The sequence below is a fragment of the Lontra canadensis genome, unplaced genomic scaffold (genome assembly GCF_010015895.1).
Source record: "Lontra canadensis isolate GAN:19392208 unplaced genomic scaffold, GSC_riverotter_1.0 scaffold11, whole genome shotgun sequence".
Lineage (NCBI taxonomy): Eukaryota > Metazoa > Chordata > Mammalia > Carnivora > Mustelidae > Lontra > Lontra canadensis.
The window spans coordinates 15,740,278-15,762,081 of NW_022631005.1; the positions used below are offsets into that span (position 1 = coordinate 15,740,278).

The following is a 21,804-nucleotide window of genomic DNA, read 5'->3' on the forward strand; positions in this document are numbered from 1 at the left end:
GTTTATTTTTTACAAAACATTCCAACGTACCCTGGCAGTTACTGACTTTACACCTTTTATGGGCTTTGAAAGTTGTGTAACCTTTTCAGAGGAAGGTGATAGACACAATATCTATTTACACAAGGACACATTTCCCCTTTCTTTATATTCAGTTTATTCAAGGTTTTATTTCCAAGGTCTTATTACTATAAAACTTAAAGCTAGACAAGGTCTGCCCTCATGTCAGATAAAAAAATTCCAAAACAATTTTGATGGCTCAGAAGCTTATTATTTCATCCTTCTGGGTCCTAAATAAATTACAGTTATTTTCACATTCCTCTTGAATATCCTTCAGGCATGATAATAAGCATATTTTTCTGTATAGTTTCGTAATACTTTCTTTTTGACGGTGGGTATAAAGCAAGTTGCTGAATGATCATGGATTTCGATAATTAGAGTCTTCCCAAATCTTTTCTCTCCTTCGGACATATTGTTGGGAGACATATATTCACTTGATGTATTTAATAAAGCATTATGGAATTGTTGGCAAATAGAAGTACAATGCAAATAGAAATATTTGTATATAGCTGTTGTTTGGGGGCCTTTCCTCAGTATACCATCACACTGGGCTTGCTGAGGAAGGTGTTGTTAGGCTTTTCTTTAGCCTTCAAAGGGAATTATTGACTCGTGTTCTGAAGTACGGTTTAGCTAAATACTATATCCTTAGAGTGTCAGCATATTATAGATGTAGACAGAAAGTAAAGCTGAGAAAATTTCTAAGGGATAGAAGCTACAACCTCAAAAACTCAGTGAAAAGAGAGGCAAGGAGCATGTGTATTTAAACATCAGTACAATGACTAGTTTCCTTTGGTAGGAGTTAAGTAAGGTAATCAAAACCACGATGAGTTCTAGATATAGAGGAAAACCCTAATATGTTTACCTTTGTAAAACAATAAACAGCTATTAAGTCTTTGAGTAAGCAAAACTTCACTTAGAACACTGTGACCCAGGATTATGGTATCTTCCTGAAAGATAACAGAGTTAAAAAAAAAAAAAAAAGAAGAAGAAGAAGAAAAAGAAGAAGAAGAAAGAAAGAAAGATAAATGAATTTACTGTTGTGAATTTTCTGACCACTATCTGTTTTTATGATAGTTTGGGGAAGGGAGGATCCTTACTTTTATTCTTATTTGCCATTATTTTTATACTTCTTATATTAAGGAAGAGGTTTCAAGGGGAAGAGTACATAACTAAGATGTTATTACCTGCATGTGGGAGCTTATCCAGAGCCCCAGCAAATTTATGGAAATTTTAACCTTTTTTTAATCACTACCACAGTGCAACTGGAAAGCTCCTCCAGGTACAGGGAAGCTGCTAGCATTTCTGGAGGGGATGAGTGGCTGCCATCTTCCCAGGATGTTCCCACAATAGGAAGCTGAAAGACTGTCCAAACTAGCCCCTCCACATTGGAACCATGGGATTGCAGAAATTCTTCTCTCATTTCACTTAATATGCATATTTTTTACATAGCTAATCTGAAATGGAAACATTTTTATCCCTACATTCAAAACTGCTTTTGTTTTATCAGCTGACATTTTACAACTCATTAATTTATAATGCGGGTTTAATGCCTTTGAATGTTCCTGGGATAAAAAATTAAAGTGACCAAGCTAGTTTGTATAAAGGCTGACTATGGTATGTTCATAGCTGTTCTTTTATAACAGTGTTTTGTGCTGGAGAGCACGTTCCATAGGGATATTTCAAACTAGCATGATCCCTTCTTTCTAGTATTAATTAATCTTGCCTCCCCAAGTGATAAAGTTATTCCCATTTTTAAATCAGGAAATTAAGGCTCATGCATTTCAGTGATACATAGTCAAATTCAGAAGAAAATTTTTGTGTGAACTTGTTTTGTTTTGTTACATCTGTCACGAGACCCTGCCCCCTCATCAAATGAGAAATTGACCCTTGAATTTAGTCCTATAATCTTCATCCATCCAAGTGCAGACGTAACAAGTTAACAGTGATCAAGAAGGGGTCTTGATGATAAATCCTCCCTGGAAAAACAAGTAACTGCATAAAAATTCTAGAAGAATTGCTGCATCCTGTCTTCAGTAACATTGTACCTGGAAATCGAACTTTGGGAGGAAAGGGGAGGAATAAAGGGCTAGTGTTCAGATGAAGGGTCTTAGAATGTCCACAAACACTTACTACACATAAGGACATTTTAAGAAAGCAAGTAGGCCATTAGTCCATTGGCTCAAATATAAATGATCTCCAAGCATCTAAGAGATTCAGGAAACCAAATGACTCATAAAATTCCTAAGGAGTTCTTTTAAACTTTAAGCCCTATAATCAGAAGAGACATTTTTAAAATAAGGCTACATGTCTCCATCAAGTATTAGCTGCAGGATTAAGCATACTGTTACCCATCATGGAGCTACTACTTAGGACACTTTTGCAAATTAATTTTTAAAAGAAGGTCCAACACCAAAACTGTGACTACCATGTGTTCAAATCTTCTCTTTTTACCTATACTTATGTTGTGGTAGGAGACGAAGACACTAGAGCAATGGTCCCATCTTTATTTTATTTTATTTTATTTTATTTTATTTTATTTCACTTTTTAAAAGATTTATTTATTTATCTGAAAGAGGGAGTGCATGATCAGGGGAAGGACAGAGGGAGAGAGAGAATCTCAAGCAGACTCTGCACTGAGTGTGGAGCCAGACTCTGGGCTCGATCCCACGACCCTGAAGTCATGACCTGAGCCAAATCCAAGAGTGGAACACTTAGCTGGTGGAGCCATCCAGGCACCCCTGTGGTCCCATCTTTATTTTTATTTCAGTGGATATCAGTGTTCTATACTTCACATTGTTGCCATCACACATATAAGTTTGTAGGCTCCTTCTGGCAATCTCATAGACAGGGCACATGTTGTCATTATTTTTACCCATTTGTATCAAGTTTCCTTGGATGACAGACCAAGGCCACACAGCTGGTTACATGTTGGGACTGGGATGAGAAGACAGGTCTTCAAGCTCATAATTCTGGGAACTGCCTCTTTATTTCTGTTGTTTCCAAACTATTGTGGGAAACATGGGTGTATCGTTAGATTCTGGTAGTTGATCAAATTGGTTCTCCTATAACTCAAATCAAGGGGATCCATGAAAGTAACATTCATCATAACAACTCAAAATTAAGCAACAATCTCTATTTTGCATTGTGAAAATCCCCAAAAGTCCCGGGGATTTTCATTTCCTTACTCTGATCATGTGGAGTTTACATGTAGATTCCATTCTTCATTGGGAATTTGTAATACTGTGTGTGATTTTGTGTGGCTGTCGTACGCTTGAAGGTGTGCTTTCTAGCACTGGCTTTGCCACCATCAGGCTGCAGGGACTTAGGAGAGTCACTGGACCTCACCTTCTTTGTCACATGTGGAGGGTTGACTTCAAGTGGCCTTTTAGCACTGCAGCTTTATGATTCTGTTTCTCCAAAAAGATAGTAAGCTTCCTGAGGTGAGAATAGTGCATCCATGTATCCTCTGGACTTACACATTGTAGGTTTATTTAATTAATGTTCGACCATCGTATTGAGAGATTTATTGGTACACTTAGCTTGAATGGACGTATGGAAAATCATTACTGACCACCTTATTAACAACTAACTGTCTATAATCTGCATATGTAATTTTCCTTTACATCAAAAAACAAAAACAAAAACCAACTCGTGCTTCTGGTGAAGATGAAGTATTACCCCTTAACGTCAGTTCTTTTTCATTTTAATACATTAGCAACTGATATCTTGTTTGTACTCCAACTGACAGAATAACGTAGAGAAAGCATATAAGTATGAAAAGGGGTTAGTAGGTAATGTTGTATAGGGCATCTTCAAAACAACAGTTCTGGTATTTCAAATGTCAAGCTAATTATCAGCAATGTTTAAATGCTATGATAGGCCATTTTTGCAAATGCTGAAATTTTCCGGCAGGTATGGACATTATAAAAATGTCACATTTTGCTACTGTTCTGTTACGTGTCACCAGAATAGAAAAATCTGGAAAAAAAAAAAGTTATGCCAATAGACAGTAAAGAGAAGCCATTATTTGTTTTGCATATGATTGTAAAATTAATTGGTATAGTGATACAATTTAGAGTATTGTTTACTTAGAAAGAAGAATAGAGAGGATTTAATATAATGCAATCTGCTGAAGTGAAAATAATGCTTATTATAGATAAACTATGAAGAATTTAAATATAGGTTTTTAGTAATGCATATTCAGATATATCTTTCCAGGCCCATTTGCTATAAAGCAAATTTAAGTATCAGCTTTATACCCTTTGGTAACCCCATATTACACATACAGTTTTAGAGAAAATGAAACTTTAATATGATTCCACATAAAATGGTGAGCCATGCCAATAATTCATATGCACTTCATATGCAAATAGTTTTATCTTATCCATCAATTATCATGTAAACATGGTATCACATGGCAAATTTCCCTGTAATACAGTACAGTACCTGTATATAATTATGGGTACATTTTGCCAATGCAACTGTTAACACAGAATTGTAATTAATTCCTCTGAAGATTACTGGGAGAGTTTTGGATACTGATGCTGTTTTTGGACATTTATTACTGCTCTTTAGTTGGCTTTTTGCAGTGCCTCAGAGACAGATGTAAAATTAGTGTCTATTTTGAGCCAGCAAACAGTACATCTTTCCTCTTGTTTATTGAATTGCAGAAAGGAATTCTTTGGGCTCCCACTTCTTTGTGGTTTTGAAGTAACTGTCTGTTTTTCTGCCAGCCATGTAGCTCCAATACATGTATAAAATTTTGCTGAGGCTCATGCAAAGGATGGCTTATTTGACCTAATGTAAGGACGGAATAGAACTTTGGTACATTATGTAGGCAGTTTGATGCTTTTGAATGCTGAGCAAAAAATATGTATTGTAAGTTCAGAAATAGACGATAGACTAATATATTCTGCCCAGTGACCCTCATTTAAAACCAGTATACATTAGTTATCATACAAAATCGAATCTCTTCTTTGCAGAGACAAAGCTGTGTTATTAAGATCTCTTAATGCCAATGACGATGATGGTGGGCAAAGGATGAAAACGGGAACAAATGGGAAAATGAGCTTATTTTATGCCACAATGTAAAGGGGGGTAAACCCACCCTCTATTGGCCAAAATAAGAATATTTTGTGGTGAAAATTTCTCCAGTAATTACACGAGGACATCCACTGACCGGACTCGAGAGAAAAATTTAAAGGAAAATCCCAAGGATTTAGAAATGGGGAGGACTAAGTGAGGAGCAGGAAGGACGAGGTCCATATTAAGGGGTTTAATTCTGATTGTCCGAAGATCAGCCAAAAAGAGCAGGGTGAAAGGATCTACTCTGAATTCAGATACAAAAAACGAACTTTGCTATGAATTGTTTTACCTGGATTTAGAAAAAGAAAGGGGAGGGGGGTTGTTGGGAGTAGGATCCCAACACAATGGCTGTGGGAATGGATATCCTAGTTAAAACAGCTCTGGAAAAGATGGCATACTGCTTCTGTAAGTGAACTTGACAGCAGTTATTTATTTAGTTTAAAAGTATTTACTACTATTTGTGAGCGAGAATCCTAAAGGTTGTGAAGTATTGTTGGCCTGTGAAGGTGATGGATGCTGTACTTCTGACCCTATATGGTGAGACATGACTTCATTGTTTGTTTAGATTGTTCTGATATTTGGGACTCCTCAAGGGCTGTTCATAAATCATTTATCTCTCTCTCCTTCTCTCTCTCTCTCTCTTTTTTTACACAAGAAAATATTTCAATTGTATTGCTGCAGGAACACTCACGTGTCACACGGGATATTGTGGTCCATGCAGAAAAAGACCTTAAAAGGCATGGTTTTTTTTTTTTTTTTTTTTTTTTTTTTTTTCCAGGATAAAGGCCTTTTAATGCCTGTCCAGCCTTAGATAATTTTATTCACTCCTTCTGGACCTTTCTTTATTCCTCCTGGGCCCAGAGATCAGTTTTTAGGAGGTGGGTTGAAAGCTTCCCAGGCCTTAGGAGCTTTTGTTGTAGCCACCCCCCCACTCTCACCAGCCCCCACCCCCGCCCCGAACTCAGCGTTCAGAAAATTTGTAAAGAATCTTCTGCTTGTTGCTAAGAAATGGTTAAATCTCAGTCACCAGGGGGAAGAAAAAAAAAAAAAAGGAGCACATTATTGATTGTACTAAGGTATATCTGGACCACACAGCTAGAGCAGAGATGTTAGAATATCTCTCTTTTTGTAGATCTGAGGGCATTACCCAGCCTGAACTTGCCTAAGCCCTTGTGGTCACACCTCTTGAAAAGGTTTTGTTTCCCCCGTCAATTGGTATTCAAACCAGGTCAGCAGATTCTGTTTGCCCGGCTCCGCTGCCGTTTTCATTTTAATTTGCACCTGTTGTGCAGTTGTTCCGAAGGCAAGTGCAGACCCGCGGATTATACAAAGATCATATTATGAGCAGATATGCACGGTGTAATCTTTTTGTCCCCAGCCTCACATGACAAAAAAAATCTCTCTCTTTTTGTTCCTTTTTTACTCCCTGGGAACCTGTCAAAGCAAACAGATATGACTGACTAAAATTTGTAACTAGACATGTTTCCAGAATTCTCCAAAAGCATTATGAACCTGACACACAATCCTTTTCATTTTTTTCCTCCTTTTCTGCCACTTTTGTATAATCCGATAGCTGGCAAGAGCCACTTGAGATAGCTCAGTTGATAACTTAGCGGAGGATTGCTTTATTAGGCGCAGAGAAATCAAAATGAACCTGAAAATTGTTTGCGCTTTTTTTTTTTCCATGGGCTTTTTTTCCCCCCTTTCTCTCTCTCCCTCTTGTTCCCATGATGTCATGGTTCTAACTTGTTTTTTTGTGTGTGTTTCTGGAGAGTTGGGTTAACAGTTCTTGGCAATCCTGTGTGTGCGTAACGGCTGGTGTGTTTCTCTAGCTGAGCTAATGCCCCGTGTTTATTACTCTAATCTTTCTTGTCTGGTGGTAAAGTGGACAATTTATGTACTAGCATGTAGGCCGAGAGCCTGTGAGGGCTGACTAATTCAGAAACAGCCACCTTCAATTGAGTTCACAGACCTTATTTACAGGCTGTCTATTTTAAGAAAAGCTACTGAGCATTGCTGGGACTGAGGGCTGCAAAAGCAGCCCGCCGGTTCTTGTGAGTTATTTTAACATTTGTGTTGGTCTTGCCTGTGTCACTCTGAAATCTTCTGTAATTATGGCACTATGAAGACATCTCAATAGTGGTATTAATGGCCCAGAAGATATGGCTTTTCCTCATTTTCTGCTTAAAAGATTGGGATATAAATGGCCTTAGCACATGACGGTTGACGTAGAAGCAACAGTGAACATTTGAGATTGAGCAGGTTTGTGGATGTGTTTGTGTATTGACTAAATAGATGGACATTGTGTGTGTGTGTGTGAGAGAGAGAGAGAGAGAGTGTGAGTGTGTGTGTCTATGGTTTCTAGGAATAAAACCACAGCTAATATAGTGAAGTCATGTCGTATTTATAGTACAACATTTTATAGCACACACTCTGTGTCACTAAGCTAATAAAATTGTCAATTGCATATCTATTTAATAAGTTTGTTTGGAGTATCGAAAGTACACTTGCCATGCGTCTCTTTACATATGCAATATAGATGTATTTCTGAGGATATGTGCTACCATTGCTTTTTAGGATTTCCCGTCTTTTTAGCAAAAAAAAAAAAAAAAAGAAACTTTAAAATCAGAAAGAGTACGCAGTGATAATTGAATAAGAATAAAAATGCTAAAACATGAAAGATATTAATTATATTTTCCTGACATGGCTGAGTAATTAAGTTATGAAAATATTAATTATTTTCCATTTAACTAAACAATTAGGGGTGACTGATATTTTTCAACAAAGTGTTTAGAGAGTATGTGTTCTGTGCTTTCTCTTCAGTGGTGAACTATGACAATGTAGTGGACACGGGTTCAGAAACAGATGAAGAGGACAAGCTTCAAATTGCTGAGGAGGACGGGATTGCTAACCCTCTGGACCAGGAGAGGAGTCCAGCTAGCGTGCCCAACCATGAGTCCTCCCCACACGTGAGCCAAGCTCTGTTGCCAAGGGAAGAAGAGGAAGATGACCTAAGAGAGAGTGGAGTGGAACATACTTGGCACAACAACGACATTCTGCAAGCCTCTGTCGATGGTCCAGGTAAGTGTCAATGGCCACTTGGCCCCTTCCTGTGCCATCTTAAACTAATCTTGACTACCTAGTGGAACGTCCACGACCGAATCATTAAAATATTTCTTTGCAGAATAGAGATACCAAAGCTTGTGACAGATGATGAAGTGACGGTAGCGTTATCACATTATAGCCCTAACATCTTAGGGCTATTAGAGATGATGTTTCCCTCTGGGTGCAAGTTGCCCATGAACTATGTTTTAAACACACAACAGGAAGTCTTTGTACCCTGGTTACAACGTGCAGTTTAGATGACGTGAGCAAGCTCTAGGCTTTCGGGACAAAATGGAAGCAAATGTAAAATGCACAGCTAACATCGATTTGGAAGTTATATAACAGTACAGACAAGTAACTATCAATTTAATGTAGTTTCTATGTCTGTCTGACAACTTCTATTGTAATTCAACCATCTAATCATTCCTCTTTGTTAAGTGTGAATGTGATTTCACACTTTCACCTGGTCAGGTAGCTTTCTTATTATTTAACAGGTAAGTACTTGATAATGATTCCTGCTGTTCTGTGGGAATCTCTGGGGAAGTAAAACCCATCCAAGGACAACTATCATAAAAATAAGATAAATTATGTTCAACCCAAAACTTCACATGCCACTCAGCATATGGAAATGTCTTGGTCTAAAATTCACTTAGGATGGAACATCACTAAGGTATGAAATGATTAGCAGAATCAAAGAGAATTAATCTTATTCCCATAAACTCCCTCTGCCCCTCCTCTCTACTTGGTGAGGTGGCTTGCAAAAAAAAAAAATTTTTTAATGACTCTTCCAGTTGAAACCATAGTGTCTCCTTAAATCTCTATTCCCAAGACCCAATGAGAGCTGTCATGATTTACCCCCCTTTTTTTTCCTCTAATGATATAAATAACAATAGCATTTTTATAAATAGATGTAGTGGGTGGGAAGGGAAGTAAGTAAGAACAAGAGTCTACCTATATGCCATTGTGATGTCGCCGACTATAGAGCCTCGAACCTAGGCAGGGTAATTGTTCGGTATACTGGAAGGAGGATAATAAAAGCACTTCCACTCCTAAAGAAAATTAAATATGAAAAAAAAAGGGGGGGGAAGACCGATGGCAGTTTGAGTGTAGTGTATTTGTTTTTCGTTTTCCTAAATTGCCGTGCCAAGTTTTGTATTCTTTCTGTTTCCAATTTTGCTTTCGGTGAAGGTTTCTCGGATCTCAGCAATCCCACACATAAACATTTATCGTTATATCCATTAAGACTTAAGGTTTTAGATTTTCAACTATGAGGGAGAACTCAGCCAAAGATGCTTGAAAGATAAATACGTTTAATTAGGGGCAGAGGATGATCATTAAAGGAAGTCTGACTGCTGCAGAAGTCATTAACAATCTTAAATGAAATTTTTATTTTTATGATAGCCATTTACATGTATAATAAGAGCCAATGATTCTTGGGAGCAGTGTGACAGAAACAGAGTGTGGCGAGAACTCATGTAAGACATACTATTTAAATGAGCTGGTGTTAGCTATTCATATTTGTTAATGAACTAGATATGCAGGGCTATAAGAATGAATGTTCTGATGCTTTAAATTTTAATATCTAGAAATCAAGGGTAAGGACCAATTACTAGAATTTCCACCCTTAAAGGAATAATTAATAATGATATAACAAATGTAAGACCCCAAACTTCTAAAAAAGAAAAGTTTAATTTTAAAAAATTAAGATCAATAATTGAAAAACAGCCAAAACAGTAATGTCAAACTATAGGAGTTTGTGATCATTGCAGCTTTTTGTGCTGGTCATGGATCATAATTCTAAATGTTTTAATATACAATAATCCATACGAGTGCATTACAGACCCTGTTATCACCTGTAGTTAATGGTGCCTGTGATACAAATGAACAGGCTGTTCCTTGCTCTTACCTTTATGGTAAATAAACTAGCATTCTGGAGTCACGATAATTAAATAAAATGTAAATCCCTAATCTCATTTGGCTATTTGGACCCAGAAAGTTACCCGGCTATTACCTGTCTAGTTCTAATGATTAGTAATGATTTATTGTTCTTTTTTTTATTGTTCCAAAAGTGCTCTGATGTGGTGCCTTGATGTCTAATGAAAAGAAATTGGTCTTAAAAAGCTACTCATTGTTTATCCTGACTCTCAGATAACACATTTTTCTTCTGATAAAATATTTTTCTTATTTATTGTTCAAAACACACAATATAGACAATAATTCTAATTCTGGTGCTGTTTTATTTAGTAGTGTTTTATCCCTGGTGCCTGGCTGTCTACCATCATACCCCAGCACATAGCTTGACTCTGAGATAAGCCCCCTCTCCTTTGCTCTCTCTCACATGCATTCTGTAGTTTGTCTGCAGGATGCAGGTTTTCAACTGAAGAGTGCGGTGGAGCTCTTACTGTGCCTTTCCGGTTCCAGCACAATCAAAGTTTTGTGTTTAGAATTGTCCTTGACATTCTTTCGTCCCACAATGGGGTGGACACAGTGTGCTGGAAACCATGACATCATTATCATTGACACAGACTTAAATAAATCACCTGCATCTTGGCCTCTTTCTGCTTATTCAAGGATTCTTCATCTTAAGGAAGAAAGTGTTCTTTATTTTTACAAACCTTCATCCCAAGGGTGACTGGAAAATGCAAACTTTTACAAGTGTTTTAAAAACAAATATACTATGTGGTTTTAGACCCAGTGTGCTGAGTCAGAGTTGTCTCAGAAAATGTTTAAGGTTAGGCGAGAGGCAGAGCGACAGCCAGGGTTGCCTGTAATTTAGAGGAGATGGTCTTAATCTATGGATTATTATGTCCTTCTGAAAATGGATTTGCAGGAAACGTAATTAAATAGGCATATACACAGTATTTCACATACAAACCCGAAAAGGATTAGTGTTTGATTTTAATAAATTGAGTCTAAAGTTCAAAAAAAGGAAACGTTGGTGCTCAGTGAATTGAGGCCAAGTACATTCTAGGTAAAAGTGACACCATCTCACTTGCATAATCTTTGGTAAAAGAGGGTTGTAGCTAAGGTATTACCACAGAATGCAATCCACACAGAGTGCCAACGACACATTTGTATACCTAGCATTTAATAATTTGGGAAGCAGCCATCTACTGTAACTTCTCTTTACTTTTTCATAAGAAAATGACAATGAGGAAGGAAGTACAGCAGAAATCTTGAACATTACCACTATTATGCAAAAAAAAAAAAAAAAAGTGCTGTTAACTGTTTTCCCCTCAGTGACTTGATCTCTCAGATGGAAAACTTATGATTCTTCTGACTCTTGGCTACCAGAAATCACATGAGATGAGCGAGCAAGAAAAACACAAAAGCTATATTTATAGCCAGTACTGAACTTCTCAGAAATACCTTAATTTAATTCCTTCTAGAGACTGATAAAAATATCAGATGAGGGAGCCTTTCAACCGATCGATTATTACAATTGACAATACAATATTGCTATATATTGAACTTCTAAATGTTTTATGCAAAGTGTCCCTGTGAAAATATTCCTTAAGTAAGAGAGAAGTGCAGGGCCAGAAACAAATTTAAAGTGGTTGTATGGTTTAAACAAATACCATTCAAATCATCTGATTGTTATGGGTAGTAGCATTAAATTAGCATCTATTTATATCTGTATTTTACCTTAAGAGGCCCGGGCTTTTTTAGTTCTGATAACATAAACAGATAGGCTGCAGGATAGTACTTGTAAATCATATATTTTAATTTTGCTGTACCATTTGCTAGAACCTGTTTTTCTACCAGATAATTATGACTAGAATGAGATAAGCAAAGAATGGTCAGGATAAATTTGGGAATTTACAGAGTCCTATTTATAAAGTTTCTCTTATTTTAAGCAAACTGATGATCAGAGAGATATTTATCCTGGATCATGGTTGGTTCTCATTAGTATGGTTATTGTAAAAATACGATTTTTTAAAAGTCCGTGTTTATTTACTCAAAGCATTTTTTAAACTGTCAGCTGTCCTTCTCTGCCCTCTCACATACTCTGTAATTTGGGAGACAGAAAATTCAAGAGCTCTCCTGTTTTTCAAATTCTCCGTAATTTAAAACATTGCAATTCTGGAAAATAACCTTTTTTCACCTATGAATCTTCAACCTCAGTGTTACATATTTTCATCTTCATCACCACCTTGAGCTATTGTTTACCTCTATATATTTTTCTTCAGAAAATGGCTACAGTTATATGCTGGAGCATAAATGATAAGGAAGAAAGATCTTTGTGGAGTTGTAGGGAAAGGCCTAGGGAAGGTATGTTTTAGAAGTTTACATAAAACAGTGAAACAGGTGTTTTCAAATACCTCTGGGATGCTTATTTTATAAACTGGGAATTTCAAGTTTTGATATGTAGAATTAGGTTTAAAAAAAAAAAAAAAGAGATTAGCCCCATCGTAGCTCCTCCAAGGGGGGAAAAAGCATGAAATGCTCACTGGCCACTAATCACCCCGAGTTACCAGAGACCCAGCAGCTGGCATGCCTCTTCCTAAGTACAAATACTTAGTTGCTTTTGACTCGTATTGAAAAAATAATATCTTTCCCCCTGTTTGTCACTAGAACTGCCACCGGAAGAAAAGCCCTTCGTTTGTCCCAAATAAGCACCTCTGTTTTTCACAGCTTGCAGTAATGCTTAAAGTAAATAAGTTCTTGTGTAGCTAGCACTATTGGAGTCATTCAATTGCCTGAACAAAGTTATTGTTTAGAGGGTTACAACAAGCCTTTTCTCTGTTTCCTTTAAAAGAATCTTCCTTGTTCCTGTGGTTGGCATGCTTAGTATAGTAAGCCTTTCTACAGTTTTCAAATGCTAAAGATAATTTTCCCCCACAGAAGAAATGAAGGAAGACTATGACACTATGGGGCCGGAAGCCACGATCCAGACCACAGTTAACAATGGTACAGGTAAGTTGTGTTTACCACGCCAAGATCATCCTTGCCCTGTGTCATGCGGATTTAGTGAGTCAGGAAGAGAAATTCTGGCCCATCCATCTGTAGCTCCATGACTTAGCAATTAAGTCAGACATTACAAGTTTCCTGATTTTGTCTCAAATCGGAGTTCTCTTTATTTTATTTTACTTTATTTTATTTTACTTTATTTATGTATTTTCTTTTTCTCAGCAAATATATCTTTCATTCTTAAACCCCTGATTTGCCTGTGAAAGTTAAGACAACTGAACTGGATACATAAATTTTTTTTAAATGCATGAGTTGGGCAAATTTCTGGTAGTAATTTTGATTTTAAAAGACTGCATGAATAATCTCAAAATTAGAATGTAATATGCCTCTCCTGGCTACTGCTTGATAGTAGTCATTGAGAATTCAAATGATATGCTGTAATTTAGATTGTAAATGTTTTTTCAGGAAGACAAACCAAATTTCCATGAACATTCCTCACAAAAATTGATCATCTGAGCTCCTTTGTATTCTTTCTTCACTTTTAATTCTTGGTACCCTCTGCCTCCTCTAAATAACGTTTTCCAGGCAGAAGTTTTAGAGAAAATTGACAATTTCACTTCTTTTTATTGAAGCCAAAAATATTATAGTAGGAAAGTGGTAAGCAGTGTTTTCTTCTTAGTCTGCAACTGCTGTGGAATGGGATTTCAGGACACTTGTGACATTCTATGTTCCTCTCCCAACACTGAATGATGCCGGCCCTCACATTCTCACGTCACCACTGCAAATGTACATTGACTCACTATGTTTATCTCTCTTTTTCTGGATAAGGCTAATTATTTTTGGTGTTATAAACAATCTTTCACATGGCCATTACAAATATTTACCTGGTGCCCAGTGTAAGGTTATCTTCCAAAACAAAACAAAACAAAAAATCACAGCAGTATATCCGCTCAAGTCACCAATGAGAATAAAAGTCACAGTTTTATGAAGTTTTAGAAATGTGAATAATTCAGATGATAGTCATATCTCCCTTGTGTTGATATACATCATAATAAACTGCTCATGCTGTGCTTCTATTTAGAATTCCTTATTAATAACTTACAAGGCACTAATTCACTTTCTTGGGTGTAAAATAAGAGAAATGATGAACAACTGTTGTAATTTTTCCTCTCATTTGAGTATGTCAATTTCAGGTACAAAAATGAAACTGTGCAATATAGGATTAGGGAAAAGGTATAGAATTAAGAAAGATTAATCCTGGTTTTCAGGTATAGCTCTGGCAATAACCAGATTGTAACCTAAGGAATATCAGTTACTCTCTTTGGAACCTAGTATCCCCACCTGAAAAATAAATAGATCACACTAATTGCTTCTTAAGAATATTTCTAGGTTTAATCATCTATGTTGCAGGGGTACCAACAAGCCAAAATAACTTCATGTAAAAAGACAATAATAAAGAGATAGCATACATTTGATACTTTCTATAATATCCCAACTCATGGCATCAAAAATGGCTTCATGTTTTTTTTTTAAAGGTAAATGTTAAATTTCAAGCTCAAACATAAATAAATCCTAATTCTTATTAACTTTATAGACGTTAAAAGTGTCACAAAAATTAATTTATCCCACAAAGTGACAATTTATTAGCTGTTTTATACACTTGAATTCTAAATTAATAAAAATTATTCCTGTACAAAAAATTTAAAAATCAATTCTGAAACTGTACTTTCACCAGGCTTTAAGATCTCTTTTTCTAATACTACTCACTATTGCTTATAGTTTATGTGTATTCAGTCAATAAATAAACAAGTAAGTATTCATTGAGAATCTTCTATGCACACCATTGGTGCACTTGTGGTGGAAGATGGGCCAGGAAGTTTAAGACATGGTTATTATTTAATTTGGAAGAGGAGACTAACATACAAGAAAAAACAAAGAAGGGGCACCTGGGTGGCTCAGTCAGTTAGGCATCTGCCTTTGGCTTGGGTCATGATACTAGCGTCCTGGGATCGAGCCCTGGTCGGGCTCCTTGCTCAGCGGGAAGCCTGCTTCTCCTTCTCTCACTCCCCCTGCTTGTGTTCTCTCTCTCGCTGTGTCTCTCTCTGTCAAACAAATAAATAAAATCTTTTTTAAAAAAAGAACAATAAGAAAAAGGTGCCCGATACACAACATATAGAAGGAACTATAGTTATTTCAAATTACAAAGGTAGGAGAGATCTTGTGGGGTGAGTATTCAGGAAAAGCTCCATGACAGAGGTGAAATGTGAACTAAGTATATTCTCGGTGATCATGAAGAAGTGAGGAAGTATTTTCTAGCAGAAGAATGTAGAGGCCAACAAAAGACATTGTGAAATCTGTAGAGAAGATAGTGAGTAAAGGATTCTCCTGAATCAGAGGGTCCTAGGAGGTAATTCATGGGAAATGGAGCTGGACAGTTAAGTTGAAGCCAGCTGATGGAGGATGTTAAGCACTAGACCAGAATTTGTGTCATGTTATACTACCGTGATTTCTGTGGGGGGAAAACCAGACTTTAAAAGACCAACTGGAAGTCATTGTAGTCACTCAGGTGTGAAGTGATAAAATGCTTGTCTTAGGGTGGTGACAGTGGTGAAATTAGCAACATCATTTCTTAATCAGTTGAATCTCTGGGTGAAGGAATCAAATGGCTTCAGGATTCTACATCTGCATGTTTAGAACATGGCAGTACTTGCTATTTCTAGATAAAAAGAAGGAGGATCCAATTTTGAGAAGACCTTGAGCTAGTCTTTAGACAGAAGTATTTTCATATAAAAGTTATATATGGATGTGACTAAAAGAACGTCCATCGGAAATGAGGAATTGAAACACAGGAAGTCAGGGCTGAAGACATAGATTTGAGAGTGATGCAAATATATTCTGATAGTATTTAACATCATGGGACCATGACATTAACCATTGGGAGTGTATTTATTGAAACAAGTAGAAACCTGAGGCCAGGGCTCTTGATCGGTGGGGAGAAAAATCAAATTTATTGAAAGAAAAAAGATAAAGATAGAGAGAAAAAAAAAATTAAACAACCACAAGGCAAAGAAAGAAAGTTTCAAAAAGTAGTGACTGGTCAATTCAATCAAAGATTCAGATAACTGCAACGGAAAAAATGCTGAACGAATACATTGGACTTGGTAATTAGGAACTTACTGGTGATCCTCAGTTTATAACTCTGCTCTTTAGAAAATAAATACATATTTCTTTACAACTGCAAGTTGCTGCTTCTTATCCCAAAAACTTCTCAGTTGCTAAATACATGGGGAATTGCAATAAGTCATCTTTTCTGGTTGAAATTGCTTATTAATGGACCATCTCTTTGCCTCCACCCAAGTCCTACAAGATCCAGCTATTGGCTGGCCTTCTCTAGCCATCCCAACCTACACTGATATCTTCTTCCAGTGAATGCTAATTGAAAGAAACACCTAACCTTGTCATAAATTCTGTAGTGTGTTGTTAATTAATGTGCTGTCTTTTCCAAATTAGATTGCAAACTCTGAGAGCATGGATTGTTTCTTAGGCTGCCATATTGCCTATAAGAGCACCTTAATTTTTTTTTTAACTTTACTTCAATCTTATTTTTTAATTTTTTAAAAATTTATTGTAGTTATTTTTTAATGTACAAGGTCATATTAGTTTTAGGTGTACAACACAGTGATTCAACAATTCTATACATTACTCAGTGCTCATCAAAATAAGTACACTCTTACTCTTAATCCCCAACCTATTTCACCCAACCCCTCAATCCATTTCCTCTCCGGTAACCATCAGTTTGTTCTATATATTTAGAAGTGCCTTAAAATTAATAGGCTCTAAATATATTCTTAATGAATAAATATGGAATTAATTTACTATCAGATACCATTTTTCTTTTCTAATCAAAACAGAACCAATAGAGGGGCAACTGGGTGGCTCAGGGGGTTAAACCTCTGCCTTCAGCTCAGGTCATGATCTCAGGGTCCTGGGATTGAGCCCCGCATTGGGTTCTATGTTCAGTAGGGAGCCTGCTTCCCACTCCTCTCTGCCTGCCTCTCTGCCTACTTGTGATCTCTTTCTGTGTCAAATAAATAAATAAAATCTTAAAAAAAAAAAAAAAGAACCAGTAGATATTGAAATAGATAAATTCTAAACAGGTCATGCAAATTTTCTGATAAAAAGTATTATTATTAATGGGAATAAGTTGTGAAGGAAAGACAAAGACACTGTCTCCAGTACTTCTCACTGAATATTCAACACACAGATTTCATTCCTAACCAAAAGTAAAAACTTCTGAATTTCCTTCTCAGCTCTACACATTAAATAGCAAAAACTAATTAAGTTCATCTAAATAAATAGAATAGACTTTTAGAATCTAAAAGTATCTTCTTCCTAGTGTAGTATGCTGAGTTTAAAGCTACAAGAAGCAATGGGAAGAGTTTAGTTGAATTGAATCACAGAATTCTAAAATTGAAAGTTATACTACAGAACAATTTCTTAATTATATTTTGATAGTTGAGGAAACAGTAGTAAAAAATGCCACATAGCTAACTGGTGGCAGATTTGGAAATAAAAGCTAAGTTACCTGACAAACCTTTCACTTCAGAAGGTTTTTACCACTCTGAGGAGCTGTCCTGCTAGAAACTATGGCATCATCTTTGACTCCTATATGCTTTATCTAATTCGTCATCAACTACTATGAATTCTACTATCTCAAATAGCTTATATCACTTTTATTTCTCCCCATCATTTTTTGCACTATTCTGATTTAAATACTCATCTTTCATTCAAGTTGATGTTCCATCAACACAGAAACTCTTTTCAGTCTGACAGAATCATACCCATTCTCCACCAGGAAGTCATCTTACAGTCTCCCACTCAAGATTAACTACTCATTCCTTTGAGGGTCTTCTTATACAATTTACAAGTTTCCTCTCATATTATACTTAGTTGCCAACAGGTATGCTTCTCCCCACTAGATTGTAAGCTCCTTGAGGAAAAAAATGGTATGGGGTTTTGGTCACTTGATCACTATAGATCCTAGAATGGTCTATGTCACAAGGAGTTTTTAAAGAAATTGAGGGAGTGAATGAGAGACAACAAGTGGACTTCCCTTTCATATTTCCAAGTTGACATATTTTGATACCTGGTGTGAAATAATCAACCAGATATTTTCATCTCTCATTAATCTCCCAAATGAGAAAAATTCAGTTACATTTGACTGGTCTCTATCCTTCATGTTCTCCTCAATTTGGTGGGTCCACATTCATCCTATAACCCTTTTCTCATTGTTCAAATACCCTTCTTAGAATTCATACTTGCCCCTTGGGAACCATAAGCAAAATCCACATTCTTCAGAGCAGTATTAAGTGTCATCCATTTCATATCAAAAGTGTTTCATTCTCGTCAGACCAGATCCCCTGGTAATATCAAAAAAGAATCACATTTATACCAAATTCTGAATCTCTGCCTATGCTGTTCCTTGAGACCCTAATCTCTCACTCCTTTTTGTCTAGTTATCCAAAATCTACTCACCCTTCTGTTCCTCAGGGCCAGCTCAAATTCCATTTCTTTAATGTGGTCTACCTAAAACACCCCAAATCATGTCAATCTCTTCCTTCTCTGAAATTCCACAGCCTTCAGGTGGACACTACTAATTTTAACATGTCAGACTGTTCCTTTTTATAATGTCTGTACCTATTTTACCTAGTTAATTTTGCAAGGACAAGAGATTTCTTGAGCTCTAAAATGGGAGCAGAGTATCGTGCCATTTACCTTATAGGATTGTTGAAGTAATTTAATAAATAATATACGTATTAGCTTTAGTAAGGGTCCCAAAAATATTTGCTTTAAAAAAAGGACTATTCCTTCTTGCCTCAGAGTGCCCAATATAGCAGTGAACTCACATGGTAGGAGTTATGACTGGTAGAATGAATGAATGAATGAATGAATGAATGAACGAACATTTGGTGAAGAAGAAATAGTCTCTGAGAATGGAAGCCACAATAAAGGAAAACATTCTCCGTGGAGGGATTAAGTCCAGTATTTTCAGAGAGTGAAACCTGGATTTAAGTCCCTGAAATCAACTTGTTACACACGAAGCCTATCACCTTTTTTTTTTTTTTACAATGAAGTTTTAGATTAGGAGCACAGCAAAGTTGATTTATAACAGAAAGTATCACAAACCCTAATTTATATTAACAACACTCTACATTGCATTTAATATTCTTATATTGGTTTTAGTGTTTTAAAAACGAAAGAAATTGTATGTTTTAACACAGAAGACAAAGAATGTCCTTTTATAAGGAACATTACACCTTCTGTATTTTAATCAGATTCAAATTCAGAGTAAAATTATTGTGTAGAATTTTTAAGAGGGTGAAAAAAAAACTGTTTTCTAAGAAGATTAGAGAAATGGAAAAACTTGGGAGCATTATAAAGCCTACATGCTAGTAGTAACAAGGGTCTATCTTAGGTGCTTGGTGATCATTAGCATTAATGCCGTTCCACGTGCATATAAAGACCCAAATAGGCCCCTGATGTTTTCCTCTTTGAATGTGTGTAAGTTATATTTATACAGACAATCTAGTACTCCAGTTATAAAGGGCTATTAATAACCACTTGCATCTTTCCTTCCTTTGCTGGGAAAAGAAAAGCACCTTACAACCTTACATCTAGAAACTGGGTAAGGAAAATTTAAGTCTCAGTTCCTAATCTTACAGAACAGAATAAAATTATTGTCCAAGAACTAAGTATATCAACTCTAACTGTAGTCATTAAACATGTTTCCAATCTTTTCAGAATAATATATGAATGCTTTTACACATCAAAGGCAAGTGTTGGTTTGGGATGCTCCAGATTAGTCTAGAGTTAGAGAAACAACATTTGAATTTTGCCTTTACCAATTACCAAGTTCATGAACTTGAGTATATAAGAATTCATTTCTACACCAGTAAAGTGGAAATAATGATTCCTTATGTACAAGTGAAATTTTTTAATTTAAATGCAATTAATTAACATATGGTATATTATTAGTTTCAGTGGTAGAGGTCAATGACTCATCAGTCTTATATAACACTGAGTGCTCTTTACATCGCATGACCTCCTAAATGTCCAGCACCCAGTTACCCCATACCCCTACCCCCTCCATTCCAGCAACCCTCAGTCTGTTTCCTATGATTAAAAGTCTCTTACGGTTTCTTTCTTTCTCTGATTTCATCTTGTTGTATTTTTCCCTCCCTTCCCCTGTGATCTTCTGTTTTGTTTCTTAAATGCCACCTATGAGTGAGATCATATGATAATTGTCTTTCTCTGATTGGCTTATTTGGAGCTAGAGAATCTTAAGCAGGTTCCACACACAGCACAGAGTTCCATGCCAGGCATGATCTCACAACCCTGAGATCATGAGCTGAGCTGAAATCAAGAGTTAAATGCTTAACAGACTGAACCACCCAGGCACCCCAATGGAATATTATTTTTAAAGTACCTAATGCAGGGGCACCTGGGTGGCTCGATTATTTAGCCTCTGCCTTCTGCTCTCGTCATGATTCCAGAGTCCTGGGATCGAGCCCTGGATCGGGCTCCCTGCTCCATGGGAAGCCTGCTTCTTTCTCTCCCACTTCCCCTGCTTATATTTCCTCTCTCCCTGTCTCTCTCGCTCTCTGTCAAATAAATAAATCTTTAAATAAATTAAATAAATAATAAAAAAATAAAATAAATAAAATTTTAAAAAATAATACCTAATGCAATACCTAACATATACTAAATGCTCACCCTGATTTGATTATTTCACCAGTTTGTATCTACAGGTAAGTGTTAAACCAATTTTATGCATTAAGAAATAAATGGACTCTGAACTGTTTCCTCCCTTTACACCGGTTCCTCATTAGCTTCTTCTCTAGAAAACAAAAATGCAATATCTAACAAATTTGTAATGCGAGGACTTAACCAGTCAATTTTGAGAGCCTCTGCCAATTAAATTCCTTCGACATCTTTGAAAACCAAGCAGACAAGCTGTAGGACAAATGTCTGTTCATTGCTCCAACAATGCATTTGAGGTCAAAACATGAAGATGGAGAAGGAATTGCTTATTGCTTAGTTTTCTATTTCATTTCATCTTTACCTGGGATCCTTTTTTAAACATAGAAGAGGAGATAGTGGGATTTACAATGTTTGTGTATAAAGATGAAATCTGTCAAAGACTTTCCCTTCATCACTGGCTGGTATCAGGAATCCTATGTTGTTTTTTCTTTTTGTCCTGAATGACAATCAAATAAACAAATAATACAATATTCATCACTTTACTAAGATACATACCTTTATTCTTTTCTGTCAGGGTGCTTGTTGTGTACAGAATTTAAACTGGGGCTTGAGAAAGAAACTTTAAGAAAATAGAAGATATAACTCTTGTCCTTAAAAAATGCAAAATCCCAGAGCACCTGGCTGGCTCAGTCAGTGGAGCATTCAACTCTTGATCTCAGGGTTGTACGTTTGAGTCCCACCTTGGGTGTAGAGATTACTTAATGATAAAATCTTCAAAAAAAATCATAATGACATGAAGGCAAACTTTACCCAAAAAATCATTAATAGCCTAATTAGCTATTCAGATCAATAGCCACTTAGGGTGACCCTATTAAGTTTAAGACA

General features: G+C 36.3%; 1 protein-coding gene across 8 annotated transcripts in view; it reads left to right on the forward strand.

Moving 5' to 3' along the window:
* The window catches only part of ZEB2 (zinc finger E-box binding homeobox 2), a 134,565-nt gene that overhangs the window by 81,055 nt on the left and 31,706 nt on the right, over window positions 1-21,804 (forward strand). For all 8 annotated transcript variants that reach the window (XM_032856119.1, XM_032856120.1, XM_032856116.1 and 5 more), the window contains exons 3-4: window positions 7,966-8,223; window positions 13,093-13,164. In XM_032856119.1, coding sequence (XP_032712010.1) covers window positions 7,966-8,223; window positions 13,093-13,164 — 330 coding nt within the window. The remainder of the gene's footprint in view (window positions 1-7,965; window positions 8,224-13,092; window positions 13,165-21,804) is intronic.